Source organism: Protopterus annectens, chromosome 7.part1 (genome assembly GCF_019279795.1).
Source record: "Protopterus annectens isolate FY-2018-M chromosome 7.part1, PAN1.0, whole genome shotgun sequence".
In the NCBI taxonomy this organism is placed as follows: Eukaryota; Metazoa; Chordata; order Ceratodontiformes; family Protopteridae; genus Protopterus; species Protopterus annectens.
In genome coordinates, this window is record NC_056740.1 from 428,853,362 (window position 1) to 428,879,336 (window position 25,975).

Below are 25,975 nucleotides of genomic sequence, written 5' to 3' on the forward strand. Positions count from 1 at the left end.
TAATCCATACTCCTAAATACTTCATCCTATCATTGAGGTGCTACAGGAGACCACAGAAAATCCCTTAGGTCTTCTTGTTCATCACTGGAAAATATGAAGGTCTCTCCAAACACCATTATATTGGACGACTTTAGCTACCCAAACATAGACTGGGAGCATTACTCTAGCTCCAACACCCTAGCCCAAAGGTTCCTAGAATTTATAAACTCAAATGCTATGGAACAACTTGTTACCACTCCCACAAGAGAGGAAAACATACTGGACCTGATCATCACCAACATGGGGACTCTAAGCTCCAGACTAGAAGTGTATCCCTCACTGGTAAGATCAGACCATAAACTAATCTCACTGGATATTCACATCCCGACCCCACCCCCTGCCCAGAAAACCACAGTGAAAACTTCTCTAAAGCAAATTTCACACTTCTCAAAACTGAGGTGGAATCCTTCAAAGCCCCCGAGCCTGTGGAAAATATGGCCCAGACCGCAGAATCCTTTATAAACGCATTCTATGAACACCTTCAGGAATGCATGGATCATGCAATCCCAAATAAAACCAAGACCCAATCCTCCAAAGGCAGACGTCCTGTCTGGTGGACCCCAGCCATAAACAAGCTATACAATAGAAGGAGGAAGCTACTACATGATGGAGCAAAATCCCAAAAAGGGAAGGCATCTCTGATCAGTATTAGCAAAAAACTACGGGCACTCATAAAATCGTCTAAGGCCAGCTTCGAGAGAAAAATTGCACAGGACACTAAGGATAATCACAAGGCTTTCTTTAGTTATGTTAGGAACCTGGGTGGGAATTCCCAGATATGCTCAGAATTAGTCCAAAATGACAAAAAAATACATCGAACCCACAGACATTGCCAACATCCTAGTTGACGGGTTCAGCGCAAACTTCTCCCCCCCCCCCACCCACCAAAAGGGCAAATATCTGTCCCAGCAGAGTGTTGCCCCCCCTGACATCTCAGATGCTCAGGTAAGAGCCGCCCTCTCCAAAGCAAAAAACACAGCATCAATGGGACCAGATGGTGTCCCGGGCTGCGTCCTACATGAACTCCAAGAAGAGCTAAACCCAAACATAAAACTACTGTTCAATCTCAGCCTTACTACAGGATATGTACCCAAAGAGTGGCATACAGCAACAGTGGTCAACTCCACAAAGGTGGTGCCTCAACGGATCCTGGAAACTATCGCCCCATAAGCCTGTCTAGCTTGGTCTGCAAAGCTATGGAAAGGATCATCATGGACCTCATAAATAAAGATATTGGGGACCTACAGACACTGGATCCTACCCAGTTTGGCTTTGTTAAGGGCAGATCCTGCCTCTTAAACCTGGTCGATTTCTTTGAAACAGTCACCAAGGCCATTGACGAGGGGAAGGTGGTCCACACAGCCTACCTGGACCTCGCAAAAGCCTTCGATACAATACCCCACTCGGGCATTATAGATAAGCTCACCAGCTTAAATATAAACCCCTATGTCACTAGATGGATTGCAAACTGGCTCAAGGACAGAACCCACATGGTTAGAATTGCTGGAGCCATGTCAGACTCCAAACCAGTTACATGTGGCGTCCCACAAGGCTCAGGCCTGGGACCTCTCTTGTTCGGTATATATTTCTTGGAGGTACAGGCCAACACGGAAGGACTGTGGCTGACCAAGTTCGCAGATGACTGCAAACTGGGCGCCATAATCGACTCTCCAGCCGACACAAGCATCCTCCAAAAGGGCCTCATAGAAACAGACAACTGGTGCCAGAGCCATGGCCTCAAGCTAAACGCCAAAAAGTGTATAGTCATCCCCTTTGGCAAAAACAAAGTGCCCACAAATTACCACATAGATGGTAATCCATTAAGTACAGAAGAAGTAAATGGGGACCTGGGGACCCACGTTGATAGCAATCTCTCATTTGACAACCACGTGGCCAAAGTGGTTAGAAAAACATTTTATGTAGCCCACCTAATCATGAAGGGATTCACATCTAGATCAGGGGAGGTCATCGTGCCTCTTTACTCATTCCTCATCAGGCCCATAATTGAGTACAATGCCCCTTTTGGGATGTACCTTACCAGACACCTGCAGCAACTGGAAAGACCCCAAAAGTACCTCACCAAGAGTATCAAAGGGCTCAAACAGATGCCATATGCTGCCCAGTTAAAGAAACTCCAGCTCTACTCAGTGGCATACCGCCTGCTCAGAGGCTTATCTGTGCCTGACGTGATAAAGCCATGTCCAACCCGGAATTAATGGACATGCTGCACCTCAGAAAATCCAAATCCCATCGAGCTACCTACAGAGACTTGAACCTCAGCACTGAAATAAATAGGACATGCTGGAGGGACAGATTCATAACCCAGAGGCTCCCTTCACTCTGGAATAAAATCCCAGTCCAGGTTAGGCAGAGTTCCTCATTTCCTCTCTTCAAGAGGAATCTTGATGAGTGGATGGGAGAGCATAGGTTTACCCCGGGTATCACTTCTGTGTCACTGTTACACAGAGGCACAGTATACTAACCTTGAAAAAGGGCATAGCAAAATTAATTTAAAATGGGTGGCGAAAGCCAAACACTCTGGCTAGGCTTATAAATGCCCTAGGGCAGATAGCCTAGTATGAATCTATGAACCTATGATAACACTTTCCGTCCCCTGTTTTATCCTTCTGGTTATCTGCAGTCCCCAGGGTTTTCACAGAGTGCCTTGCTCCAGCTATTGCCTTTTATAGAACTTGAAAGAATTCAGATATTTCCATACCCAGATGACCTTCTCAGCAAGGCCACCGCCTATGAAACTTGCTAAGCTGTTTCAGCTTTACAATCTTTCTTCTGCAGAGGCTGGGTTTCACCCTCATTTTGCAGAAGTCTGCTTTAATTCCCCCAGGATCTCTTTTTTTACTGGATTGCAGAGTGTGCATCCAACATATCCTAGCTTTTCTCCCACAAGATAAAGTTCAGACTCTCTCCATGTTTTTTCAGTCTCTTCTTCCCCTTCAGACTTAGGAATGGACTCCATTCCTAAGTCAGGGTATGATTAAAGTTCATAAAATTAGTATTGTTTCACTCTTCGTTAGCCAAAATGGCTCTTTGCAGCACCTGCAATGTGCACACAGTTGACTCCTCCTGCAATTCATACTGAGTTTCATATATCAGTAGCATATCTAAAAATGACTTAAATTCTTTTAGACCTGTTGTTCCTGCTATTGCTGGAACTGTCTGGATATCTTCCACCTTGCTTTTGTTCCTGCCTGCAAATCTTGGTATTTTATGACTCTGTCTCTCTTTCTCTGTATTTGTAAGACACTTCAATCACTTGTTGTAGCAATTGCAATAATCAATGCTACTTTTGTCTTTTTATGGACTACTATACCTAGTTTTCTCACATCTCTTTTTTGAACTGTTTGTAATGGGTGATTCCATGTCATGTAAACATCATTTTGTATACAGTCCTTCTGCCATTAGTGTATCACACCCTACAACAAGGTGTGCAGCTGTTTCCATTTCATTTTTACAAAACCTACATTTGTCTGTTTCTCCCACAAATTCAGTGTCCTGGGCCACTATTATTAACTTTTCATCTTTTGGTTTCAGTTCAACAGTCCTTAACCATTCTTGTGTCAAATCCTGATCGACATGAGGTTGTTTCTAGGTATCGCTGTACGTACCACAATATTTATGCCTTTTCCACATTTCCTTTCTTCTCATCTGATCTTTCTCTTTGTATTCTTTATTTTGTTTTTGGCACATTCAGTTGCTGTATGATTTTTGTCTACTTTTTGATTTACATTCCTACTCTATGCCAAAATGCTTCTGCCAAACTAAGCAGCAAAGTTATCTTAGACTTCTCGTCTCATGTTTTAAAACTTTGGATCTGGTGATGTCAGCAGATATGTATGTAATCCTGTGATTGCAGATCTGTAAATGTAATCAGTTTTGAGGAGTCCCTTAGCTCCTTCAGAACGAAAAATATATAATCTTGGTATACACAGACTTTTATAAATCATTTGATGAGCATTAAGCATCTTTCTTTTCCTGCCCAACTGATCCACTACCTTTTGGGGCAAGTCAGTCACCCCAAAACTGCAAGTTAGAACAGGAAGAGCAAATTGGTTTATAGTTTGGACTTTATTCCTAGATGCCAGTGCAGTTTTCAGTATTTGTTTTAGTCTTCTGAAGTACTCCTTACTGGGTTTTTTATTCACATGTGCTTGTTTTTCTTGCTGATTCTTCATCAGTTCCCATATTTATGTTTATCTTTATCTGGATATCTTCTAAGTTTTTCTGCCTGTGCCGATAATTTTAGTTTATTATTCTTTGCAGTAGTGTATGATAGATCCTGGTCTGTCTTGAAACTACATTGCTTTTAACCACATCTGTTTTCTGATGATCTGCTCCCTCTTCATATTCTTCTAACAGTGATACTTGTGTAAATTGCTTTATAGTTTTCTCTATTCAATGCTTCCATGACAGCATTTTATTTCTTCCGTTCCTTTCTGGTGTTGCTCTATATTTTTGTGGTAAGACTTTATTTGTTAGTTTAGCTGGACTAAGATATATTGTATTTATTTCTGTTATGTCACAAAAATTTCTCTTAATAGTTCTAATTATTATGTTAATCTATTCTACCAAGCTTGTAATATTTTGGTCTTTTTTACTTTCTGTAATCTATTTCTTTTATCGATTTTAATATGGCTATCCATCTCTATTAAATCAAACAGCTTTTCCCTTAGATAATTTTCTTCTAGATTCAGAGCACCTTCTTTGCTCTCCATTTCCACTGGGTATCCTACAGAATGTTCCAGAACGTCTTCCCATGGCATGTCTTCTATAGATGCACCTTGCTTCATCTGCTACTGTTTCATATGGGAGCTCATTGGCCCATGACCCAGCAACGGTGAAAGTGGCAAAGCTGCCACTGTTTCCAGCTCCTTCCCTTGCTGTATTGCCCAATAAGCAGGATCAAAATGATACACGATACACCAAAGAATTTATTTAAGCAGGCTTTACCAAAACAGAAAACTAAGTAAACTCTGTTTGGTATATACTTCTCAGAAGTTCAGTCAAAAACTAAGCTGTTGACCAAGTTTGCAGACACCTGCAAACTAGCAGTCATTGAACTTCAAATGATGGTGGTATACTCCAGGAGGATTCTTGCACAGACCACCACTGGTATATTAGTCGTGGTCTCAAACTGAAATGCAAGAATTATATCCTCATTCCCTTCAGCACAACAAATTCACACCATCAAATCAATAACAACAATTCAGCATCCATGAAGTGGAAGGACCTTGGGATCACAGGTCGATCAAGAACCCTAACTTCTCGACCAACAAGTGTCTACCACGGTAAAGATAGCTTCCAATGTAGCTCACTTGATTAGCAATAGGTCTCAGAGGTGAGGGCACTGAGGCACCAGAATCACAAATCTCAGAGTCTTATGCTCATTCACAGAGCAAACCCAAATGAACTTACTGCATATCCATAAATCAAATGGGTTTTTTGCCGCCCTACTTTGGACACAATAGAAGAGTTCATGGGTTTTGTCTCAAGCAGCTGATTTTATACAAACATCACTATAGAAGTTACTGAGTTTAAGAAAACTAACTGCTGGAATCATATATGCTACTGTCTGGCTACCAAAAATGGCACTAGGAATGGCTTTTCAGTTGACATTTATACATGCACATTACGCCTTCTTGGACATGCTTCTAAAGACAGCACGGCACCTGGATTCACAGGTGAAGCAATTGCTCCAGGAATTAAGTATGGCCTGTGACTGAAATTAGACATGCTGGAGGACTGATTTATCTCCAGCAACTGCCATATTCAGAACAGGCTACCAATCCATGTGAAACAGGAGAGCACCCCATGACACTGTTTTAAGAGGAATTTAGATGAGTGAATGGGACACCCAAATTTCATTAGATAGCGCCCACAACCTCCTGAACATGGGCAGTCATCACTAAAGGCACCTTTGGGTATTGACTAGTACTTCACAGTATTACATTGGGTTAGAAACGATAGCCTGGCATGACCTCTGTGGTCGAGTGCCTGGCAATCTCCCGACCCTTTTCCACTTTGGAATTATAACCACTTGCCTGTGTTGTATGGATCCTCATCGTGTAGCTCTAAAGTATCCTTCAAGTCTGGTAATCCTGAAATCATCTTTGCTCTGTTTTTTTTTGGGAGGATCAAACTATTCTAATTCTTACCCTCCTTCCCTCATAGATAAACTCCTTCAACTCTTTGTTATTCATTGTCCACAAGTTTCCTCTGGTTGGATAAAAAGTATGCCTGACCTAATAAATAAAACTAAAGGGATTAAAAACATTTCACTGCTTCTATCTTACTATCCCTATCCATAAATCCAGCTTCCAGTTTCTCAGTGTGTGTGTATATTATTGTTTGCTTAGTCTCTTCTTGCATATCCTTAGCTGCCATAACAGAATACTCTATTAATCCATACTCCTAAATACTTCATCCTATCATTGAGGTGCTATACAGGAGACCACAGAAAACTCCTTTTTAGGTCTTCTTTGTTCATCACTGGAAAATATGAAGGTCTCTCTAAAACACCATTATATTGGACGACTTTTAGCTACCCAAATATAGACTGGGAGCATTACTCTAGCTCCAACACCCTAGCCCAAAGGTTCCTAGAATTTATAAACTCAAATGCTATGGAACAACTTGTTACCACTCCCCACAAGAGAGAGAGGAGAGAAACATACTGGACCTGATCATCACCAACATGAAATTCCTAAGCTCCAGACTAGAAGTGTATCCCTCACTGGTAAGATTCAGACCATAAACCAATCTCACTGGATATTCACATCCCGACCCCCACCCCCTGCCCAGAAAACCACAGTGAAAAAAAACTTCTCTAAAGCAAATTTCACACTTCCTCAAAAACTGGAGGTGGAATCCTTCAGAAGTCCCCTTGCCAGCCTGTGGAGAAAATATGGCCCAGACCGCAGAATCCTTTATAAATCTATTCTATGAACACTTCTTCAGTGAATGCATGGATCATGCAATCCCAACAAAAACCAAGACCCAATCCTCCAAAGGCAGACGCCCTGTCTGGTGTGACCCCAGCTTATAAACAAGCTATACAATAGAAGGGAGGAAGCTACTACATGATGGAGCAAATCCCAAAAGGGAAGGTATCTCTGATCAGTATTAGCAAAAACTACGGGCACTCATAAAACTCGCTCAAGGCCAGCTTCGAGAAAAATTGCACAGGACACTAAGGATAATCATTGCAATTTCTTTAGTTATGTTAGAACCTGGGTGGGAATTCCCAGATATGCTCAGAATTAGTCCAAAATGACAAAAAAATACATCGAACTCCACAGACATTGCCAACATCCTGAAGTTGACGGGTTCAGCTTAAACTTCCCCCACCCACCAAAAAGGGCAAATATCTGTCCCAGCAGAGTGTTGCCCTCCTGGACATCTCAGATGCTCAGGTAAGAGCCGCCTTCCAAAGCAAAACACAGCATCAATGGGGACCAGAGATGGTGTCCCGGGCTGGCCAAGGCCCTACATGAACTCCAAGAAGAGCTAAACCCAAACATAAAACTACTGTTCAATCTCAGCCTTACTACAGGATATGTTCTGCAAAGAGTGGCATACCAGCAACAGTGGTCAACCTCCACAAAGGTGGTGCCTCAACGGATCCTGGGAAACTATCGCCCATAAGCCTGTTGTCTAGCTTGGTCTGTGTGCTATGGAAAGGATCATCATGGGACCCTCATAAATAAAAGATATTGGGGACTCACAGACACTGGATCCTACCCAGTTTGGCTTTGTTAAGGGCAGATCCTGCCTCTAAACCTGGTCGATTTCTTTGAAACAGTCACCAAGGCCATTGACGGGGAAGGTGGTCCACACAGCCTACCTGGACCTCGCAAAAGCCTTCGACATAATACCCCACTGGCATTATAGATAAGCTCACCAGCTTAAATATAAACCCTATGTCACTAGATGGATTGCAAACTGGCTCAAGGGACAGAACCCACATGGTTAGAATTGCTGGAGCCATGTCAGACTCCAAACCAGTTACATGTGGCGCCCCACAAGGCTCAGGCCTGGGACCTCTCTTGTTCGGTATATATTTCTTGGAGGTACAGGCCAACATCGAAGGATCAGGCTGACCAAGTTCGCAGATGACTGCAAACTGGGCGCCATAATCGACTCTCCAGCCGACACAAGCATCCTCCAAAAGGGCCTCATAGAAACAGACAACTGGTGCCAGAGCCATGGCCTCAAGCTAAACGCCAAAAGTGTATAGTCATCCCTTTGGCAAAAACAGTGCCCACAAATTACCACATAGATGGTAAATCCATTAAGTACAGAAGAAGTAAATGGGGACCTGGGGACCCACGTTGATAGCAATCTCATTTGACAACCACGGCCAAAGTGGTTAGAAAAACATTTTATGTAGCCCACCTAATCATGAAGGATTCACATCTAGATCAGGGAGGTCATCGTGCCTCTTTACTCATTCCTCATCAGGCCCATAATTGAGCACAATGCCCTTTGGGATGTACCTACCAGACACCTGCAGCAACTGGAAAGACCCCAAAAGTACCTCACCAAGAGTATCAAAGGGCTCAAACAGATGCCATATGCTGCCCAGTTAAAGAAACTCCAGCTCTACTCAGTGGCATACCGCCTGCTCAGAGGCGATCTGTGCCTGACGATAAAGCCATGTCCAACCCGAATTAATGGACATGCTGCACCTCAGAAAATCCAAATCCCATCGAGCCACGCCACAGAGACTTGAACCTCAGCACTGGAAATAAATAGGACATGCTGAGGGACAGATTCATAACCCAGAGGCTCCCTTCACTCTGGAATAAAATCCCAGTCCAGGTTAGGCAGAGTTCTCATTTCCTCTTCAAGAGGAATCTTGATGAGTGGATGGAGAGCATAGGTTTACCCCGGGTATCACTTCTGTGTCACTGTTACACAGAGGCACAGTATACTAACCTTGAAAAAGGGCATAGCAAAATTAATTTAAATGGGTGGCTAAAGCCAAACACTCTGGCTAGGCTTATAAATGCCCTAGGGCAGATAGCCTAGTATGAATCTATGAACCTATGATAACACTTTCCGTCCCCTGTTTTATCCTTCTGGTTATCTGCAGTCCCCAGGGTTTTCACAGAGTGCCTTGCTCCAGCTATTGCCTTTTATAGAACTTGAAAGAATTCAGATATTTCCATACCCAGATGACCTTTCCTCAGCAAGGCCACCGCCTATGAAACTTGCTGTTGTTTCAGCTTTACAATCTTTCTTCTGCAGAGGCTGGGTTTCACGCTGATTTTGCAGAAGTCTGCTTTAATTCCGCGAGGAGCTGTTTTTTTACTGGATTGCAGAGTGTGCATCCAACATATCCTAGCTTTTCTCCCACAAGATAAAGTTCAGACTCTCTCCATGTTTTTTCAGTCTCTTCTTCCTTCAGACTTAGGAATGGACTCCATTCCTAAGTCAGGGTATGATTAAAGTTCATAAAATTAGTATTGTTTCACTCTTCGCTAGCCAAATGGCTCTTTGCAGCACCTGCAATGTGCACACAGTTGACTCCTACTGCACTTCGATCAGAGTTTCATATATCAGTAGCATATCTAAAAATGACTTAAATTCTTTTAGACCTGTTGTTCCTGCTATTGCTGGAACTGTCTGGATATCTTCCACCTTGCTTTTGTTCCTGCCTGCAAATCTTGGTATTTTATGACTCTGTCTCTCTTTCTCTGTATTTGTAAGACACTTCAATCACTTGTTGTAGCAATTGCAATAATCAATGCTACTTTTGTCTTTTTATGGACTACTATACCTAGTTTTCTCACATCTCTTTTTTGAACTGTTTGTAATGGGTGATTCCATGTCATGTAAACATCATTTTGTATACAGTCCTTCTGCTATTAGTGTATCACACCCTACAACAAGGTGTGCAGCTGTTTCCATTTCATTTTACAAAACCTACATTTGTCTGTTTCTCCCACAAATTCAGTGTCCTGGGCCACTATTATTAACTTTTCATCTTTTGGTTTCAGTTCAACAGTCCTTAACCATTCTTGTGTCAAATCCTGATCGACATGAGGTTGTTTCTAGGTATCGCTGTAATGCACCACAATATTTATGCCTTTTTCCACATTTCCTTTCTTCTCATCTGATCTTTCTCTTTGTATTCTTTATTTTGTTTTTGGCACATTCAGTTGCTGTATGATTTTTGTCTACTTTTTGATTTACATTCCTACTCTATGCCAAAATGCTTCTGCCAAACTAAGCAGCAAAGTTATCTTAGACTTCTCGTCTCATGTTTTAAAACTTTGGATCTGGTGATGTCAGCAGATATGTATGTAATCCTGTGATTGCAGATCTGTAAATGTAATCAGTTTTGAGGAGTCCCTTAGCTCCTTCAGAACGAAAAATATATAATCTTGGTATACACAGACTTTTATAAATCATTTGATGAGCATTAAGCATCTTTCTTTTCCTGCCCAACTGATCCACTACCTTTTGGGGCAAGTCAGTCACCCCAAAACTGCAAGTTAGAACAGGAAGAGCAAATTGGTTTATAGTTTGGACTTTATTCCTAGATGCCAGTGCAGTTTTCAGTATTTGTTTTAGTCTTCTGAAGTACTCCTTACTGGGTTTTTTATTCACATGTGCTTGTTTTTCTTGCTGATTCTTCATCAGTTCCCATATTTATGTTTATCTTTATCTGGATATCTTCTAAGTTTTTCTGCCTGTGCCGATAATTTTAGTTTATTATTCTTTGCAGTAGTGTATGATAGATCCTGGTCTGTCTTGAAACTACATTGCTTTTAACCACATCTGTTTTCTGATGATCTGCTCCCTCTTCATATTCTTCTAACAGTGATACTTGTGTAAATTGCTTTATAGTTTTCTATTCAATGCTTCCATGACAGCATTTTATTTCTTCCGCTCCTTTCTGGTGTTGCTCTATATTTTTGTGGTAAGACTTTATTTGTTAGTTTAGCTGGACTAAGATATATTGTATTTATTTCTGTTATGTCACAAAAATTTCTCTTAATAGTTCTAATTATTATGTTAATCTATTCTACCAAGCTTGTAATATTTTGGTCTTTTTACTTTCTGTAATCTATTTCTTTATCGATTTTAATATGGCTATCCATCTCTATTAAATCAAACAGCTTTTCCCTTAGATAATTTTCTTCTAGATTCAGAGCACCTTCTTTGCTCTCCATTTCCACTGGGTATCCTACAGAATGTTCCAGAACGTCTTCCCATGGCATGTCTTCTATAGATGCACCTTGCTTCATCTGCTACTGTTTCATATGGGAGCTCATTGGCCCATGACCCAGCAACGGTGAAAGTGGCAAAGCTGCCACTGTTTCCAGCTCCTTCCCTTGCTGTATTGCCCAATAAGCAGGATCAAAATGATACACGATACACCAAAGAATTTATTTAAGCAGGCTTTACCAAAACAGAAAACTAAGTAAACTCTGTTTAACTAAGACAGAAAGTCAAATAGTATTAGACAATACATTTAAAGAAAGTTATACATCACTGATAAAGAGAAAAATTTCTTCCTGTCTCAAGTCTCGACTGGGAGGCCCTGTTGCAGTCTGGCAGGAGTCTTCATCAAGAAATCTATCCTGGGCAGTGTGTCCAGTGTAAACATGAAGCTTCTGCCAGAGTGTGGAGAGTCCCAGCTAAATATAACCAAGTTGTTTACCACAAATTATGAGAATCAGTATTTTTCCAGTTTGGACTGGATCTTACTAGAATATTCTGAGGCATTGGCCACCTGCCCCAGAAGGAACAGCAGATCCTGCCAAATACAATGACACTGCAATTTTTAAATATTTTACTGGAATATTCCAGAAGACACAACCTGTTTTACAACTAAATATAATGACTTCATTGAAATTACTCGAAACTCTCCAAAGCTAAGAATACAGCATCCATGGGACCAGATGACATCCTGGGCTGTGTACTACATGAACTACAAAATTAAATGGCACCTCACCTAAGTGTCATGTTTAATCATAGCCTCACCTCAGGCTTCGTACCCACTGAGTGGCGCACAGATACAGTTATCCCATTCCACAAGGGGGGATCCAGCTTGGATCCTGGGAACTACCGCCCCATCAGTCTGACAAGCCTGATCTGCAAGGCCATGGAACGTATTATCGTGGAACTTATAAACAAAGACACTGGCAACCTTCAAACACTGTACCCCACCCAGTTTGGGTTTGTGAAGGGCCGATCTTGTCTCCTGAACCTGATTGACTTCTTCGAATCAGTCTCCAGAGCTGTGGACGAGGGTAAGGTGGTCCACACAGCCTATCTGGACCTCGCCAAAGCCTTTGACACCATCCCCCACTCTGGAATCATAGATAAACTTAGTAAGCTGGGCATTAATCCATACATCACTCAATGGGTTGCCAACTGGCTTACTGACAGAACCCAGACTGTAAAAGTAGCCGACTCCAAATCCAGCTCCAGACAAGTGGAGTATTTCAGGGTTCAGTCCTGGGACCGCTCTTGTTTGGTATCTACTTCTCTGAAGTACAGGCCAACACTAAGGGACTCTGGCTAACAAAGTTCGCAGATGACCGCAAACTGGGGGCCATTACTGAATCTCCAAAAGATGTGGATACTCTACAAAAGGGCCTTGCAGAAACAGGATGCTTGGTGCCAGCGCCATGGGCTCAAGCTCAGTGCCAAGAAATGTATAGATATTCCCTTTGGGAAAAACCATGTACCCATGAATTACCACATAGGTGGCAGTACACTAAACACCGAAAGTGTGATAAGAGACGTAGGGACACAGGTGGTCAGTGGTCTCACCTTCGATAACCACATCGCCACAACAGTCAGGAAATCCTACTATGTGGCACACCTCATCACTAAGGGCTTTTCATCCAGAAAAAAGGAGGTCATTGTCCCACTGTACTCATTCCTCATTAGACCCATTATAGAATACTATGCCCCGTTTGGTATCTACCTCTCAAGACATCTGCAACAACTGGAAAGGCCACAGAAATACCTCACTAAAAGAATCACAGCCTAAAGCAGATGCCCTACGCTGACAGCCTTAAAAAAAACTCCAGCTGTACTCTGTCGCATATCGTCTACTCAGAGGCGATCTCTGCTTAATATACAAGGCCATGTCAATCCCAGAGCTGTTGGACATGCTACACTTAAAGAAATCCCAATCCCTCAGAGCCACATGCTCCAGGGATCTAAACCTTGTCATCACAATAAACAAAACATGCTGGAGGGATGGTTTCCTGCCCCAGAGACTGCCAGACTCTGGAATAGACTGCCCATACATGTCAAGCAGAATGCCTCTTTGGTCTTCTTCAAAAGGAACCTTGACGATTGGATGGGAGGAAGGAAATTCACCCCGGGGAATCATGTCTGTCGCCCTGCTAGACAGGGGTCCAGGGAAGTAAATAGTGTGGGAAGAAATAGCCAGGGAATTGTTATGGCTAGACTTGTATAGGCCCTAGGGCCGATAGCCTAGTACCAACCTATGAACCTATGTTCCAGTACACATCATCATACAATGCGTTGCATCACATAATGTGTCACCTAAAAAGAATTAAAAGAATGTAGAGATGTAGTGAGACAGCAGTCAAATAACCGCAATCACTCAATGTACCCCTCTTTCGTATCACTTTCATATCACACTTGCTGCAGACGCCTCCTGCGCCACTGTTTCTTTTTAATCTGGGAGCTCATTATTCCATTGTACTGCAACAGTACGTATGCTGGATTTTCTACACTAAATCCATTACTTTTCAGATAATTCATAACTTCAGTTTCTATTTGTTTAACTTCTTTCTTGCTAATCCTCTTTTCTACTATCCCTTATTGTTATCTTTTTTCTGTGTTGCAAAATTTTCCATATCCTGGTGCCTTTGCTTGTATTTTTCTTCAGATATCTTTGGTGGTGCTTTTTTATGTTGCTCAGTTTTGCTTTCTCCTTTGAATAAATATTGCACTGTATCGGATCTCTTTTTCTGTCCCATGTCCATACTTATTCACCTCCCACTCCACTTGTTTCTCCTTAATCTTGGGGGCTCATTGTTCCATCGTGTTTAGACATGGTCAGCGCTGGATTTTCTACACTATATTTATTTATTTATTTAACATTTGTTTACTGGTAAAGTCCGACTTGGAACGATCCCAGTTTTCAGCATAGGCCAGGGAGAAACTCTCCAGACACACATCTTTGTAACTTGGGAGGAAACCGGAGGAAACCCACACGAATGCAGGTAGGACATGCAGACTCGCACAGAAGGCACCCCCGCCGAGAATCAAACTCAAGAACCTTTTGCTGTGAGGTGACAATGCTACCGCTGCACCACTGCGCCATCCAAATCCCTTCGAGTATGTTTGGAGGTGGGGTTTTTTTGCATTTTTTACATTACTTAGTTTGGCTGTCTTCCTTTGTATAAATATTGCACCGTACCAGATCTCTGTCTTTTTTTTTCTTTGTTCATGTTTCTTTTTTATATCTGTCAAAAATTTCTGGGTCTTGTTTTTTGTATTTTCACACTTCTTATGTCTCTTCTTTTTCCAGGTAACATAAAGTTTCTTTGTCTATATAATGTTTTTAATGGGTCTGTTGCATTAATGAACACAGACTTTTATTTGAAGCTTTTGAAAGTTTTTCTTGTGTAAGTATTTTTCTTTCCTCTAATTTGTTTCTCAATCTTTCTAAATGACTTCTATCTAGAAATTCTGGGCTTCTTGCATAATAGTAACAACACTTCATTTTTTCCTTGTCCTCAGTAGTCCACTCTGTCATTATTACGGCTTTTTTTGCCTGTCAGCATTTGTGGTTTCTGTAGACTGCTATTTCCTTCTGCAGTAGAGGGCCATCACCCCCCCCCCCGAGCGTTTCCTAACCCCATTGTAGGAATGTTTCTGCATCTTGATTTTACACTGCCATTTTTTCCTGTCCTTGTACCAGTGCATACTTAGGATTGGGCACTTTTTAATCCTAGGACCTGTGCATCCAGCTGTCTTTTATTTTATTTTTTAATCTCTCTCTCTGTATGGTATATGCTATTAGCATCATCTTTGTGAGATTTTTTTTGAAAACTGGGTCTATTACGTGGTGAAGGTACTGTCCAAGACTTGCGATGAGTTTAACTCCAGCAATACCACTCTCCTTTTCTTGCCGATTTAATCATCTCTCCTTTCAGACCCCCCATATGAGAAAGAGCCAGTGATAAGTGTCTTTGGTGTCTGCATTGTCACTCATTCAGTACTCAGATCTGCCTTCTTCCTTTTCTGAAATGAGTTGCAGTGGTGGATTTTTCAGGCTAGCTGAATCCAGGTTTCCCTTTCAAACCAACTGTTCCAACTTGTGAACTTCACACACATCAGATATAGCTTGGTGTGCATGGACGCTCTCCTTACAGTCCAGGGCCAGTGGACCATCAAACAAAGGAGGGAGAACATCAGAGTAAAAGGATTAAGGCTCTCATTCAAGCTGGAATCCAGGGCCCTCAACATTTTCACAGGCAACACTAAACTACATCAACAAGGAGGGAGGGGCAAAGTCCTATTCAGCTCTGCAGACTAACTTCTTGATTTGGATCCAAGGTATAAAAGCAACTCTGCTCTTACTAGTGGTTTACATTCCTTCCTAGGAAGGTGTTCTTGCAGATTCGCTACGCAGGTACATAGAAGACCCTCATGTTGTTGTTGTTGTGTCTTTCGGCTTTTCCCGGTTAGGGGTCGCCACAGCGGAACTCCGGTCTGCTAATGATTGGCAGTAGCTTTTTATGTGCCGAGTTGCCAGCCCTGTTGCACAACCTTCAACGAAGGTACGCCCATTCATGCATGTCTCCACACAGAAGACGCTTTAGCTGAGAATCGAACAGGACGTCTTACTTTGAGGTGACAACGCTACCGCAGCACCACCACTGCAGTTATAGAAGAACCTCATGTATGGGTGCTAAATGGGGAGGTCTTCCTGGACATAGTCCACAAACTGGGTATTTCTCAAATCGACCTTTTTGCCTCCACTCAGAACAGATAGCTCAGACTGTTTTGCTCCAGGATCTGTTGTTCCCAGACCTGGGAGATGGACACCCATGTCCTTTTTTGGGAGGGAATGTTCCCTTATGCCTTCCATCCATTTCACTTAATCCCAGAGTTGTGCTGAAGATCCTGAGGGGCAGGCCATTTTGACCCAGGCAGCACCAGTCTCCCCTTCATCATCTGGCCAGGGATCATCGTCGCAAGTTATCCCACAAAGTGGACTTGGTCACACAGAAAAGGGGTTCTGTGCTTCATCCCACAAAGTGGACTTGGTCACACAGAAAAAGGATTCTCTGCTTCATCCCACAAAGTGGACTTGGTCACACAGAAAAAGGACTCTCTGCTTCATAACACAAAGTGGACTTGCTGACACAGAAAAAGGGTTCTGTGCTTCATTCCATGTTTCAGGCTATCAACCTTAACTTTGGATGATAGAATTCTCTCTCTTTTCAGACACCAGTTTTCTGAGGTTGTGCTCCAGATTCTTTAGGAGGTGAGAAAACCTATCATTAGGAAGTCTTGTATCTTAAAATGGAAAATGTTTTTTTGTCTCATAAAAAGAATGAGAATCCCACCCTAAAAGGGATTCCCTACTGTTCTTGCTTGTGTGAGCTCATAGCATCTGGCCTAGCCTATTCTGTCAAGGTGCACTAACCTGCCATTTTGCATGTATGCCCCTTAATCCTCCTTTGCTTTCTAGAGTTGAGGTTAAGTAGTTTCTAAAAAGGCTAAGGCTTCCTTCACTAGAATCCTCTTAGGAGGATTATTTCTTCTGCCTGGGATCTCAGTTTTTTTCTTGGAAAACCTTATTAGCCACCATTTGAACTGACAACTTTGGCAACGCTGAAGTTCAGTACTTGGGATGACTATTTTGCTTGTGGCCGTTACCCTCCACCAGAAAGGATCCTGAGCTTCCGTCTCTTATGGCCTCACCTCCTTTCCATATTTTTTTTTATAAGGATAGGATGTCTGTTAGGGTCAGCCCTTCCTTCATACTCCTAAATGCGGTTAATGAGTTGTCTCAGTCAGGCTATTAATTTGCTTGCTTTATTTCCTAACCCTCAGAACAAGGGTGAAAGACTCTTGCACTTTTGGATGTCCTCAGACAACTGAAATTCAGTTTGGGTAAGACTAAAGACATTGGGAAGATCGATCAATGTTTTGTATCCTTCTACGAAGGCAAGTTGTGCAATCTGATCTGTAAGCAGACTATTGCTAATTGGATCTCAAAATCTATTTCCTTTTGTCATTCTCATCATGGTAATTCCTCATCTGCAGTTGAGGCTTATTCCACTAGAGAGGTTTCTCCTTCTTCTGGAGCTTTCTTCAAGGGAATTGATTTCACAGCGATTCTAGAAGCAACCACATCCTTTCATAAAACACTATAGAGTAGATGCTTCTTCTAGATCTAGAACTTTCTTTGCTAGCTCTGTGCTTTCATGGTTGATTGACAGCTTCCCCTTTTGTCTAGTCCATACACCCTTTCAAATTGATTAGCTTTGTGAGTCGCACATCAGTATTAGAATACGGCAACAGTGATCTAAGGAAGGACATAGTGCAGTTGTATTAGAACATACATGCGAGATGATATCCTACTGGTTACTGTTCTTGTCTTACAATTTCCCCAACATATGTTTTCCATGGACATGCGTTCACCAGTTTCCTGTTCCTGTTCTCTTTGCTGACCTTATTTTGTTTTATTACTTTTTTCTCGTGCATCTCCAGGACTCCTGGCAGAGAGTGCTTCTATGTCTGTTTAAATACTCTTATGCCCATGGGCTTGGGTCAAATGTATGACAGTATGGAAGGTTTTAGTTTTGGTATACTGTCTGGACATTAGGTTATCTCCCGTAGGTAACCCATCAGTATTGGAATACTGCAGCAGTCATCAGTAGGACATCTAATAACTTACAACTGTACTTTTTTCATGGCAGGTTGACAATGAAGGGACAGATGTCAGTTGCCATCAAGACGTGTTATTTTCAGCTAAGCTATAACATACAGATCTGGAACTTCATTCCGTCTGTTATGTTAGAAACCGTGATTCTTGCATGTGTGTGTCATTTAGACTACTGTGATGCTATTTACCTTGGGCTTTCATTTGGGCTGTCAGTTGCAGATCTTGCACATCTGCAAAATTCTGTGCTGAGGTTATTGAAGGCAGTTGCATTTTTGCATATTGCTCCTGTGTTGTAGGATTTGCAGTGACTGCTGAGCTCTGCCAGATCAGTTTGTAAAACCTTGCTGTTGACTGACAGAATCACACACACACACTCACACACAAACTCAGTCCTGCCTACTTGAAAGTAGAGCGTCTGATTTCTTGTGTTCTGACAGTGGACTCTTAGGTTATCAGGGGAGGGGCTGGTTATTCTGAGCACTTTGCTTGAATATTTAGGGTAGTTATCTTTTGCTTACCATGCATCATTCCTCTGGCACCTGCTGCCTTCCCTGATTCAGGCACGTGAGTTGCATGCTTCCTTCAGAAGATCTGAGAACTATCATCTGTTCAGTTTAAATTATTTAAATCTGCCATGTACTGTCGTAAACTTTGAAAGCATCCTTAGAGTGCATTATTTTTGTTCATTGTTTTTATTTTTTTTTGTAAGTATTTATTCTGTACAATAATTAGATAAGTATTTAAATTTTTTATAATAAATTAGTAAATCTTCTGCATGTGCCCTATCAGCATCTCGTAATTTGGCTGATAATGCTTTTCTAATCATTTTATCCAATTCCTTCTTGGTAGAGTTTTAGTCTGAGTCATTGAAGACTAGAGTTTGGGTCTTGTCTTCTGCAAGGTGGACAACAAAATCATATCTTTAAATATATGTGGCTAGCAGTATTTCTTCAAATTTTCTTTTGATCCATCTGAGGGTTTCCATTAGCTGCTGCGGTGTCATCAGTTGAAAATGGCCAGTTGACGGTACTTTTTCACCCTTTTTTTTGATTTCTTGGAAACTTCAGGAATTTCTTTTGTCTTGCCACTCCTGGAGGAGCTGAGCCAGGCAGGGTATTTTAAGATCCGGTCCTGTATCTCTTGTGGCAAATGCAGCTTAAAGATTAAATGAACTAGGAGTTAGTCAGTATGCACAATATTGGTTCAAGTTAAGAACTGTGTAAGCAGAAAGGGGAGGAGCCAGCACGTATATGCAGTGGGGGAGACTCACCAGGTTTCTATGAGAAAGGGCCTTTTTAGTAGGCTGGATAGCAAAGAGTGGGTTATCTCAAAGTGGTAGTCATGGTTTGATGTTCGACATCAGATAATCATAGGTGGAGTAGTAGAGACTTTTGCTGGGGGTCTGTTTGTATTGTGTCATGAGGGATTTACTATGTTTTGATTGGTGTTTGGGGCAGGGAAAAGTATTTGTTCATAGTATAATTTATTTGTTGTCTTTACCAAGTGGCTGTATACTGAACAATGCTTCACTGTTTTTAAACTGATTTTTGTTTGTTGGCCTTTGATACATCGACTGAAATAATTCTATATTAGAAAATGTATTTTTCCTTTGTATGAAGTCAATAGAAGTGTGAACTCTTGCTGTCTGGAAATAGTAAATAAATCACCATTGTTTACATGGGGTTGGGGTGTATCACATCAACAGTGACCATCACCTTGCCATAAACTTTAGTAACTGCTAAAATGTCTGCTAGTACAGTTCGTCTGTTAACAACAAGCTATTACATTTAGTCTTTGTGCTAGCTTTTACAGTGTTGTTACCTATTGAATTCCTTTTTTTGTTATACTGTCTCCACTTTTTAGGAGAGCAGCTTTTGGTATTAGGAGAGGTTTTTGAGATCAGGCCCCTGCAGCTTTATGCCATCACTCAGCAACTGCGGCAAGCAAAACCAACTAACATTGACAATGACGCAAAGACTGACCTGGGCCACATCCTAGATTTCACCTGCCGACTTAGATATTTAAAGGTAGGTTTTAAAGATCAAGTCCTATTGATTTTCATTGAGAGAACTAAACAACAGATTGTGTCATACTTTTAAATTTTCTTACACCCACTCACCCTATTTCCCATTGGAGTTTCCATGCAGTTTAGGACCTACCGTTTGCCTTCCTTTTGTCATGGCGAATAAGGGTTGTTGTCATCAGGGCCTGCTGCAATAATTTATTGGAAAATAGGGATGTTTATTTCACCTGACAGTTACCCGGAATAATCCGTTATTATGAGACTTCCTGGAGATGTGTAGCAGAGTCTAGAAGGGGCAATTTTTGTGTTTTGTATGAAGTGCTCCCTCTTGGGAAGTCCTGCCCAACTATGTGTTGTCAGTTTGGTCACCAGCCTAATGGCACAGAGACAGGATGTCCATCTGTGCAGCTGGCGACTTGAGGTTAGAAGCAAACTTGTGCCACTGGTAGGGACTTCTGGGGATACAGACTTCTATGAGAGGGGCTGGTATTTGATTAAGAAATTCCCTATGCAAACTTTGGTAGAGAATAGAGACCTTGCAGTTCAAGCAGAGTATGATGGTCTTGCTGGAGCCATTGAGTGTTGTCCCTCCTGTCCAAGGATTGTGAACTGCTGCTGCCACAAAATGATGGCTTGCAGTGTGTGGCTTCCTGGCTGCAGAAATTTCACCACAAGGCCAACTGCCTGAGAAAATGGAGGAGGAGAGGGGCTTCACGTCAAAGGGATATCTCTATGTACGTTTTTATTGCCTGTTCAATTCCTTTCAAGGAAAAGTCTTTCAGAAGGGTATAGATAGCTGTGTTACCATCTGCTTTCAGTGCTGAGATTCAACAGTACGATGCACTGATCTCCCTGCATCTGGCATGAGATGAGAGTTCACTTCCATTTCCATTTGAAGTCCACAGTTGCTTTGTGGTGATGCAGCACAAAACCGTAGTAAGCTTTACATATGCTATCACATACAGTTGTAGTGGTTGATGATGCAAAACATTGAAAACCTGAATTGTCAACAACACAACAAGTCAGTTAATTAACACAGTATGCATTTTTTTCAACTAAAACTGTTTTGTACGTCCTACCACAGATGCCATGTAACCTGGAGGTGGCGTTACACCTGCTCATGAGGGCAAAAAGTATATACGCAGCAGAGTGAGAACAGTGCAGTGGGACATGGTACTACTTCAGGAGACCAAGTAAAAGAGGGTGAGAAGATCATGAGCCCACAGTACCCAGGAAGAAATGGACAATAAAGCAGAGGTGGCAGGAGAGCAGTGGCCAGCCTTTTTCAAAAGTGATTATATGTAGTGACTGAAAGTGTGCAAAAAAATGGAGAGAGAAGATGGATTCTTTGGTAGGGCAGACTAAATGGAAGGAAATGAAAGTAGTGAACAAGTATGCCCCAAACAAGGATGTAGGTTCGTAGGCGTTTGTTGTAATGATCACAAGGGCCTTTTTAAGTCTAGCCATGCACCCCAAATCTTTGACAAGTTCTGATACCCTTGATAAGTGTAAGCAGGGGCCTGGGAGATGAACCATTCATAGTCTGCCTTTGTCTGTTGCAGATATAGGTGCCAAACCAGGGATGAATTTCCTCTTCCCCATAAAACTGTCCAAGTTGAACTTGAATTGGGTTAGGGAGGAACTTTGCTTCACAAGGATGTGGAGTCTGTTTGAAAGACTGGGTCTGTCCAGCAGGTCCTATTTATATCACAGGCAAGGTTTAAGTCTTTAGAGCAGGTAATTCTGGTACTGTTTGGTTTGTGGGTATGCAGGAGGTCCATCAGAGTGAGGTCTGGCAATGCCTTGTATGCCAGGCGTAGATCTCCCCTCAGTAACCTGTAGGAAACTGAATACATGGATAGGGCCTTGAGATGGTCTGCATAGGACATGTTACCTATGCCCTGTATTCTTTTAGTGAGGAACCTCTGTGGGCATTCCAGTTGTTGGATATGCCTGGTTAGTACATACCAAAGGGGGGGGCATTGCATTCAATTGTCATCATTAAATTGATGACCGTATTCTACTGAATTGCTGCTTTATTTGTGCTGTCTTTTACTGGTGTGATTGTGAGCTACTGTCTACTGATTAACTGTAATTCATTGCTATCTACTGCAATTCATTCATTACTGTTTAATTGCATTTAGTTACTGTTTAACTGTATTTCATACTGTGAGTTCTGTTCTTTTGACTAAAAGTGATCAATCCTTGCTTCATTGTCAGTTTTTTACTGTGCTCTTAACCTTAAAATTGCATAGCATAATCTAGATACAGGTCTGCTGCATCCAAAGCTTCAGCTGGATATTTTTTTAACCCTTTTGGAGGTATTCCATCTACAAATTTTCCCTTAATAGCACTTGTGATGTCCTTCTATTCCTATGTTGCAGTATTCTAGGTGTGGGATTTCATACCCTCAGGTGACTCGTACATCGGCTCCTATACAAAAGCTTTCAGCATGGTTAATGCAGTGTGTGTAGGACGTCACACATAGGGCCATAAACCAAGGGCCTTAAATGTGATGTCTGGTACGCACAATCCTCCAACCTTTTCAGCCGCACACGACATTCGCATCATGCATTTGCTTTTCCACAGACGTCGCATCCTAAGATAAGTTACTCGTTGGGTTTCTAATTTTCTAATTTTTGATGATTGTTCTTGCTAACGCTTAGTTGTTGTAGCCTTTAGCTGATGTCGGGGAAAAAGGGAAATTGCCAATGTGGGTGCCAGATACCCCATAAAGACGCCCATGACAGGTGTGTTTTTTGCCTAGGCCGGGAACATGATCACTCTTCCTGTGATATTTGTCAGTCGTTTGTGCCAAAGACCTTACGCAGCCATCTAGCTGCATTAAACCTCTACCTGGAGAACCAGCTCCTTAAGCAGTTATCCCTTAGGATGGATCTTACATTGGAGGCCACATCTGAACCCTCGCACAAGAAGGCCAGGGTTCCTAGGCCTTCTTCACCTGCTCTGCTTCCCGAAGCCCCATCAACTGCTATTCTAGGGGTTGAGGAGCGCTCGGAGGCTATGTCGACTGCAACGACATCCCTCGTGGAAGCAGTTTTGCAGCCGACGACCGGCACGTCCACGGAGCTTATCCAGACTTCGACTGTCTATGTCTAGGGGGAACCTTTTTCGGTGGTACCTCTGGCAGGCATCCAGACGGATGTGTTGCTGTCCAAACCCGACCCCAGGCCTCTCTATACTTCCTCCCCCGGCCAAACTGAAGCAAAAAAATAAACATACTTCCACCTCTTCAGAAGTCACACCAGATTGGCAGGCCTTCACCTCTTCTCTTATGCAGGCCTTCAGCCTCAGCAACCTCCACCCTGCCTCTTCAAGGCCTATGCCTGCCTCTGCTTCTCCCCTCCCATCCACGACCCCTCAAGCCAGAGAAGAAGAAGAACATGAATGTTTTCATCCTCAGAAGAGTCCATTTCTTACGTTTCCCAGGTTGCCTCCCCCCTAGAATATTACTCTCCTGATGAGGAATCTATGGAAGGGGATTCTCCCCCTGAGGACATTACTTTTGGTGAGACCATCACCAAGATGAAGGATTACTTTAAATAGGATACATCCCAAATGACAGACACCCAAAAAAGGTACTTTGAGCTGCTGCAAGTGGAATTCCCCTCCCCTTCAGCAGTTCCTCCTGATTGTGTTTTACTGTTGCAGTCATCACATTTGGGTTATCCCTGCCAGGGTAGCCCTCGGCCGGCCCGAATACCTGTGACTTAGTATTTCTGCGTCGGTTGCTGTCACTTGACTGACATCAGGTCGTCAGTTGTATAAAGTAAGGCAGCCGACGCCATAACATCAATCTTTCTTGCAGAGGAGCCCAAAGCAGAAGCAGTTTGCACGAGTGCCGGTCGGCTGCTACCTGAGTTTTCGTCTACCAAATTGAAGTTGAAGTCTTCTAAAGCTAAGTACCCCATTGGGGATCCTTTTTTCTTGCACTAACCAATGTCAGAAAAAGTTAATAACTGTCTCGGCTGTGGAAAGCCAATACCACACAGACTTCCACTCTTAATGCATCACTTGTTTAGGCCCAGACCACGATGTCCATCGTTGTCGCTTCTGTGCTTTGTTCAGCGCCAGAACAATCCATCATCCGGCCCTTATTGTAGCCAGATATTTTCACTTAGTCCTCCAATTCCAATATGGCTTCGGTAAGTCATCTGACAGTAGATCTTCCAAAAAACATAAAAATAAAGACAGAGACAGACCGCCCAGGTCCACACCTACTGACAGCGCTTCCATTAAGCTAGTTATCAATTCTCCAGTACTCAGTGAGGTGCCTTTGCAGCTCCTGATGCCCGCTTCTATTGATTCGCAGGCCGCTACAGAGACCCACAAAACTCTTCTTTGACTAAGGATCCTGCGGTCGTCTCTACCTTGGATGGGTCCAAAGCCGCTGAGCAGGCATCGGCTTCCGAGGAAGTCCTTCGCACTACCGAATCTCGACACAAACCAATGTCTTCTTTTGTAACTACCGTTCTTTCTAAAACTACCGAGTTTCTTAGGCCCAGGGTACAAACCACACCCAAGAAGCTGATGACCCAGTCTCAGGCGCCTGCTACCTTGCCTCAGTCTCAAATGCTTAAAATGGCAGAAGACCTTATCATGCTGATCAGGGGAAGCCAAGCTACCCCCTCCAAAAGGAAGAGCTCTGTCACCTGTAGTTTTGTCTGCACAAAACTCTGATGAATCTGATGCATCTGAATATGAAGACATGTGACCTCTCTCTCCACTTATGAGGATTCTGATGCAGAGGATTCCATTCCTTCAGCCTCTCCCCAAGAGGATTTTTCTTTTGGGGAAACCCTGCATACTTTAAGGGAGCATTTCCAATGGGAGAGTCAAGACTACCCTCAGTCTAAAAAGAGACTCGGGGGAATTCCTAGATCTTCCACAACACAGACCCTTGGCCATTCCCCCCAGTCCTGGATGTTGTGAAGGATGTTTTCCTCTAATCCAGCTTAACTCCTGACGCCCTTCCTCCTGCTCCCAGAAAACCAGATGGGTACTATGGAGTCCCTAACTCTCACAAATATCTTTTTAAAAATCCTACAGCTGACCCTGAAGTAATTTCTCAAGGGCCAAAAGGAATTAAAGCAACCTCTGCTAAGAATCCCACCCTCTCAGACAGGGATTTCCCGAGCTTTGGACAGATGGGGTACAAAGTATACACCTCAGCTACTCTTGCTATCAGGGCACTGAATTTGTCAGTTCCATATGCTGACATTTCAGCAACATACCTTGGAACTCCTTAAACAAAAAATGTCTTTCTTTCTGCTTGGGCAGAATCTAAAGAGTTACAAGAGTTGATGCATTCTGCAAGTCAAGTAACTAAACACACCTTGCACTGTGGTTCTGACGCCCTAGAAACTTCTTGCAGAGCAACAGTCACTGGGTCTTTCATTAGAAGGCATGCATGACTTAAGGAACAGCCCCTGCCAGACTGTCAAATCTAAATTGTTGGCTGCCCCCTTGCACAAAGATAACTTATTTGGCATTAAGGCAGAAGAGGCCTTAAAAAAGATGGAAGAAAAAGCAAAATCTATGCAAACAGTTAAAGATTTCTTGCAGGTCTAGCCCCCTAGGTTCAGCAGGCTTTGTCCCTCCAAACACTGGTCCTTTCCTGCTCCCAGTAAACCGGCCCAGCCTAGGCCCCATGGAAGCAGACCCCCCCCAGACAGCAGCCCCAGGGAATGCAGAGATCTAAGCAGTGGACTGCCTCCACTTCAAAACCAGGGAGTTCTAAGCCACCCCCTTATGGTAAGAAATCACAATGACTCGCCTCCTCCACCCCTTCCCTCTGCCCACCATCACTTACCCCTAGGAGGAAAAGTCTCCTTTCACTCAAGCACCTGGGCCACCATTACCAAGGGCCACTGAGTTCTGAACATTGTGTCTCAGGGATGCAAATTTCCCTTCCACACCCTTCCAACCCCAAAAGGGCTCCCAGATCTACCACCAAACCAGTGGGCAGAGGC

At 42.7% G+C, this 25,975-nt stretch overlaps 1 protein-coding gene across 1 annotated transcript in view; it reads left to right on the forward strand.

Moving 5' to 3' along the window:
- Positions 1 to 25,975, forward strand: part of NISCH (nischarin) — a 1,490,316-nt gene that overhangs the window by 461,677 nt on the left and 1,002,664 nt on the right. The window contains exon 5 of the mRNA XM_044078886.1: positions 19,823 to 19,986. Within this exon, the coding sequence (XP_043934821.1) occupies positions 19,823 to 19,986 (164 nt within the window). The remainder of the gene's footprint in view (positions 1 to 19,822; positions 19,987 to 25,975) is intronic.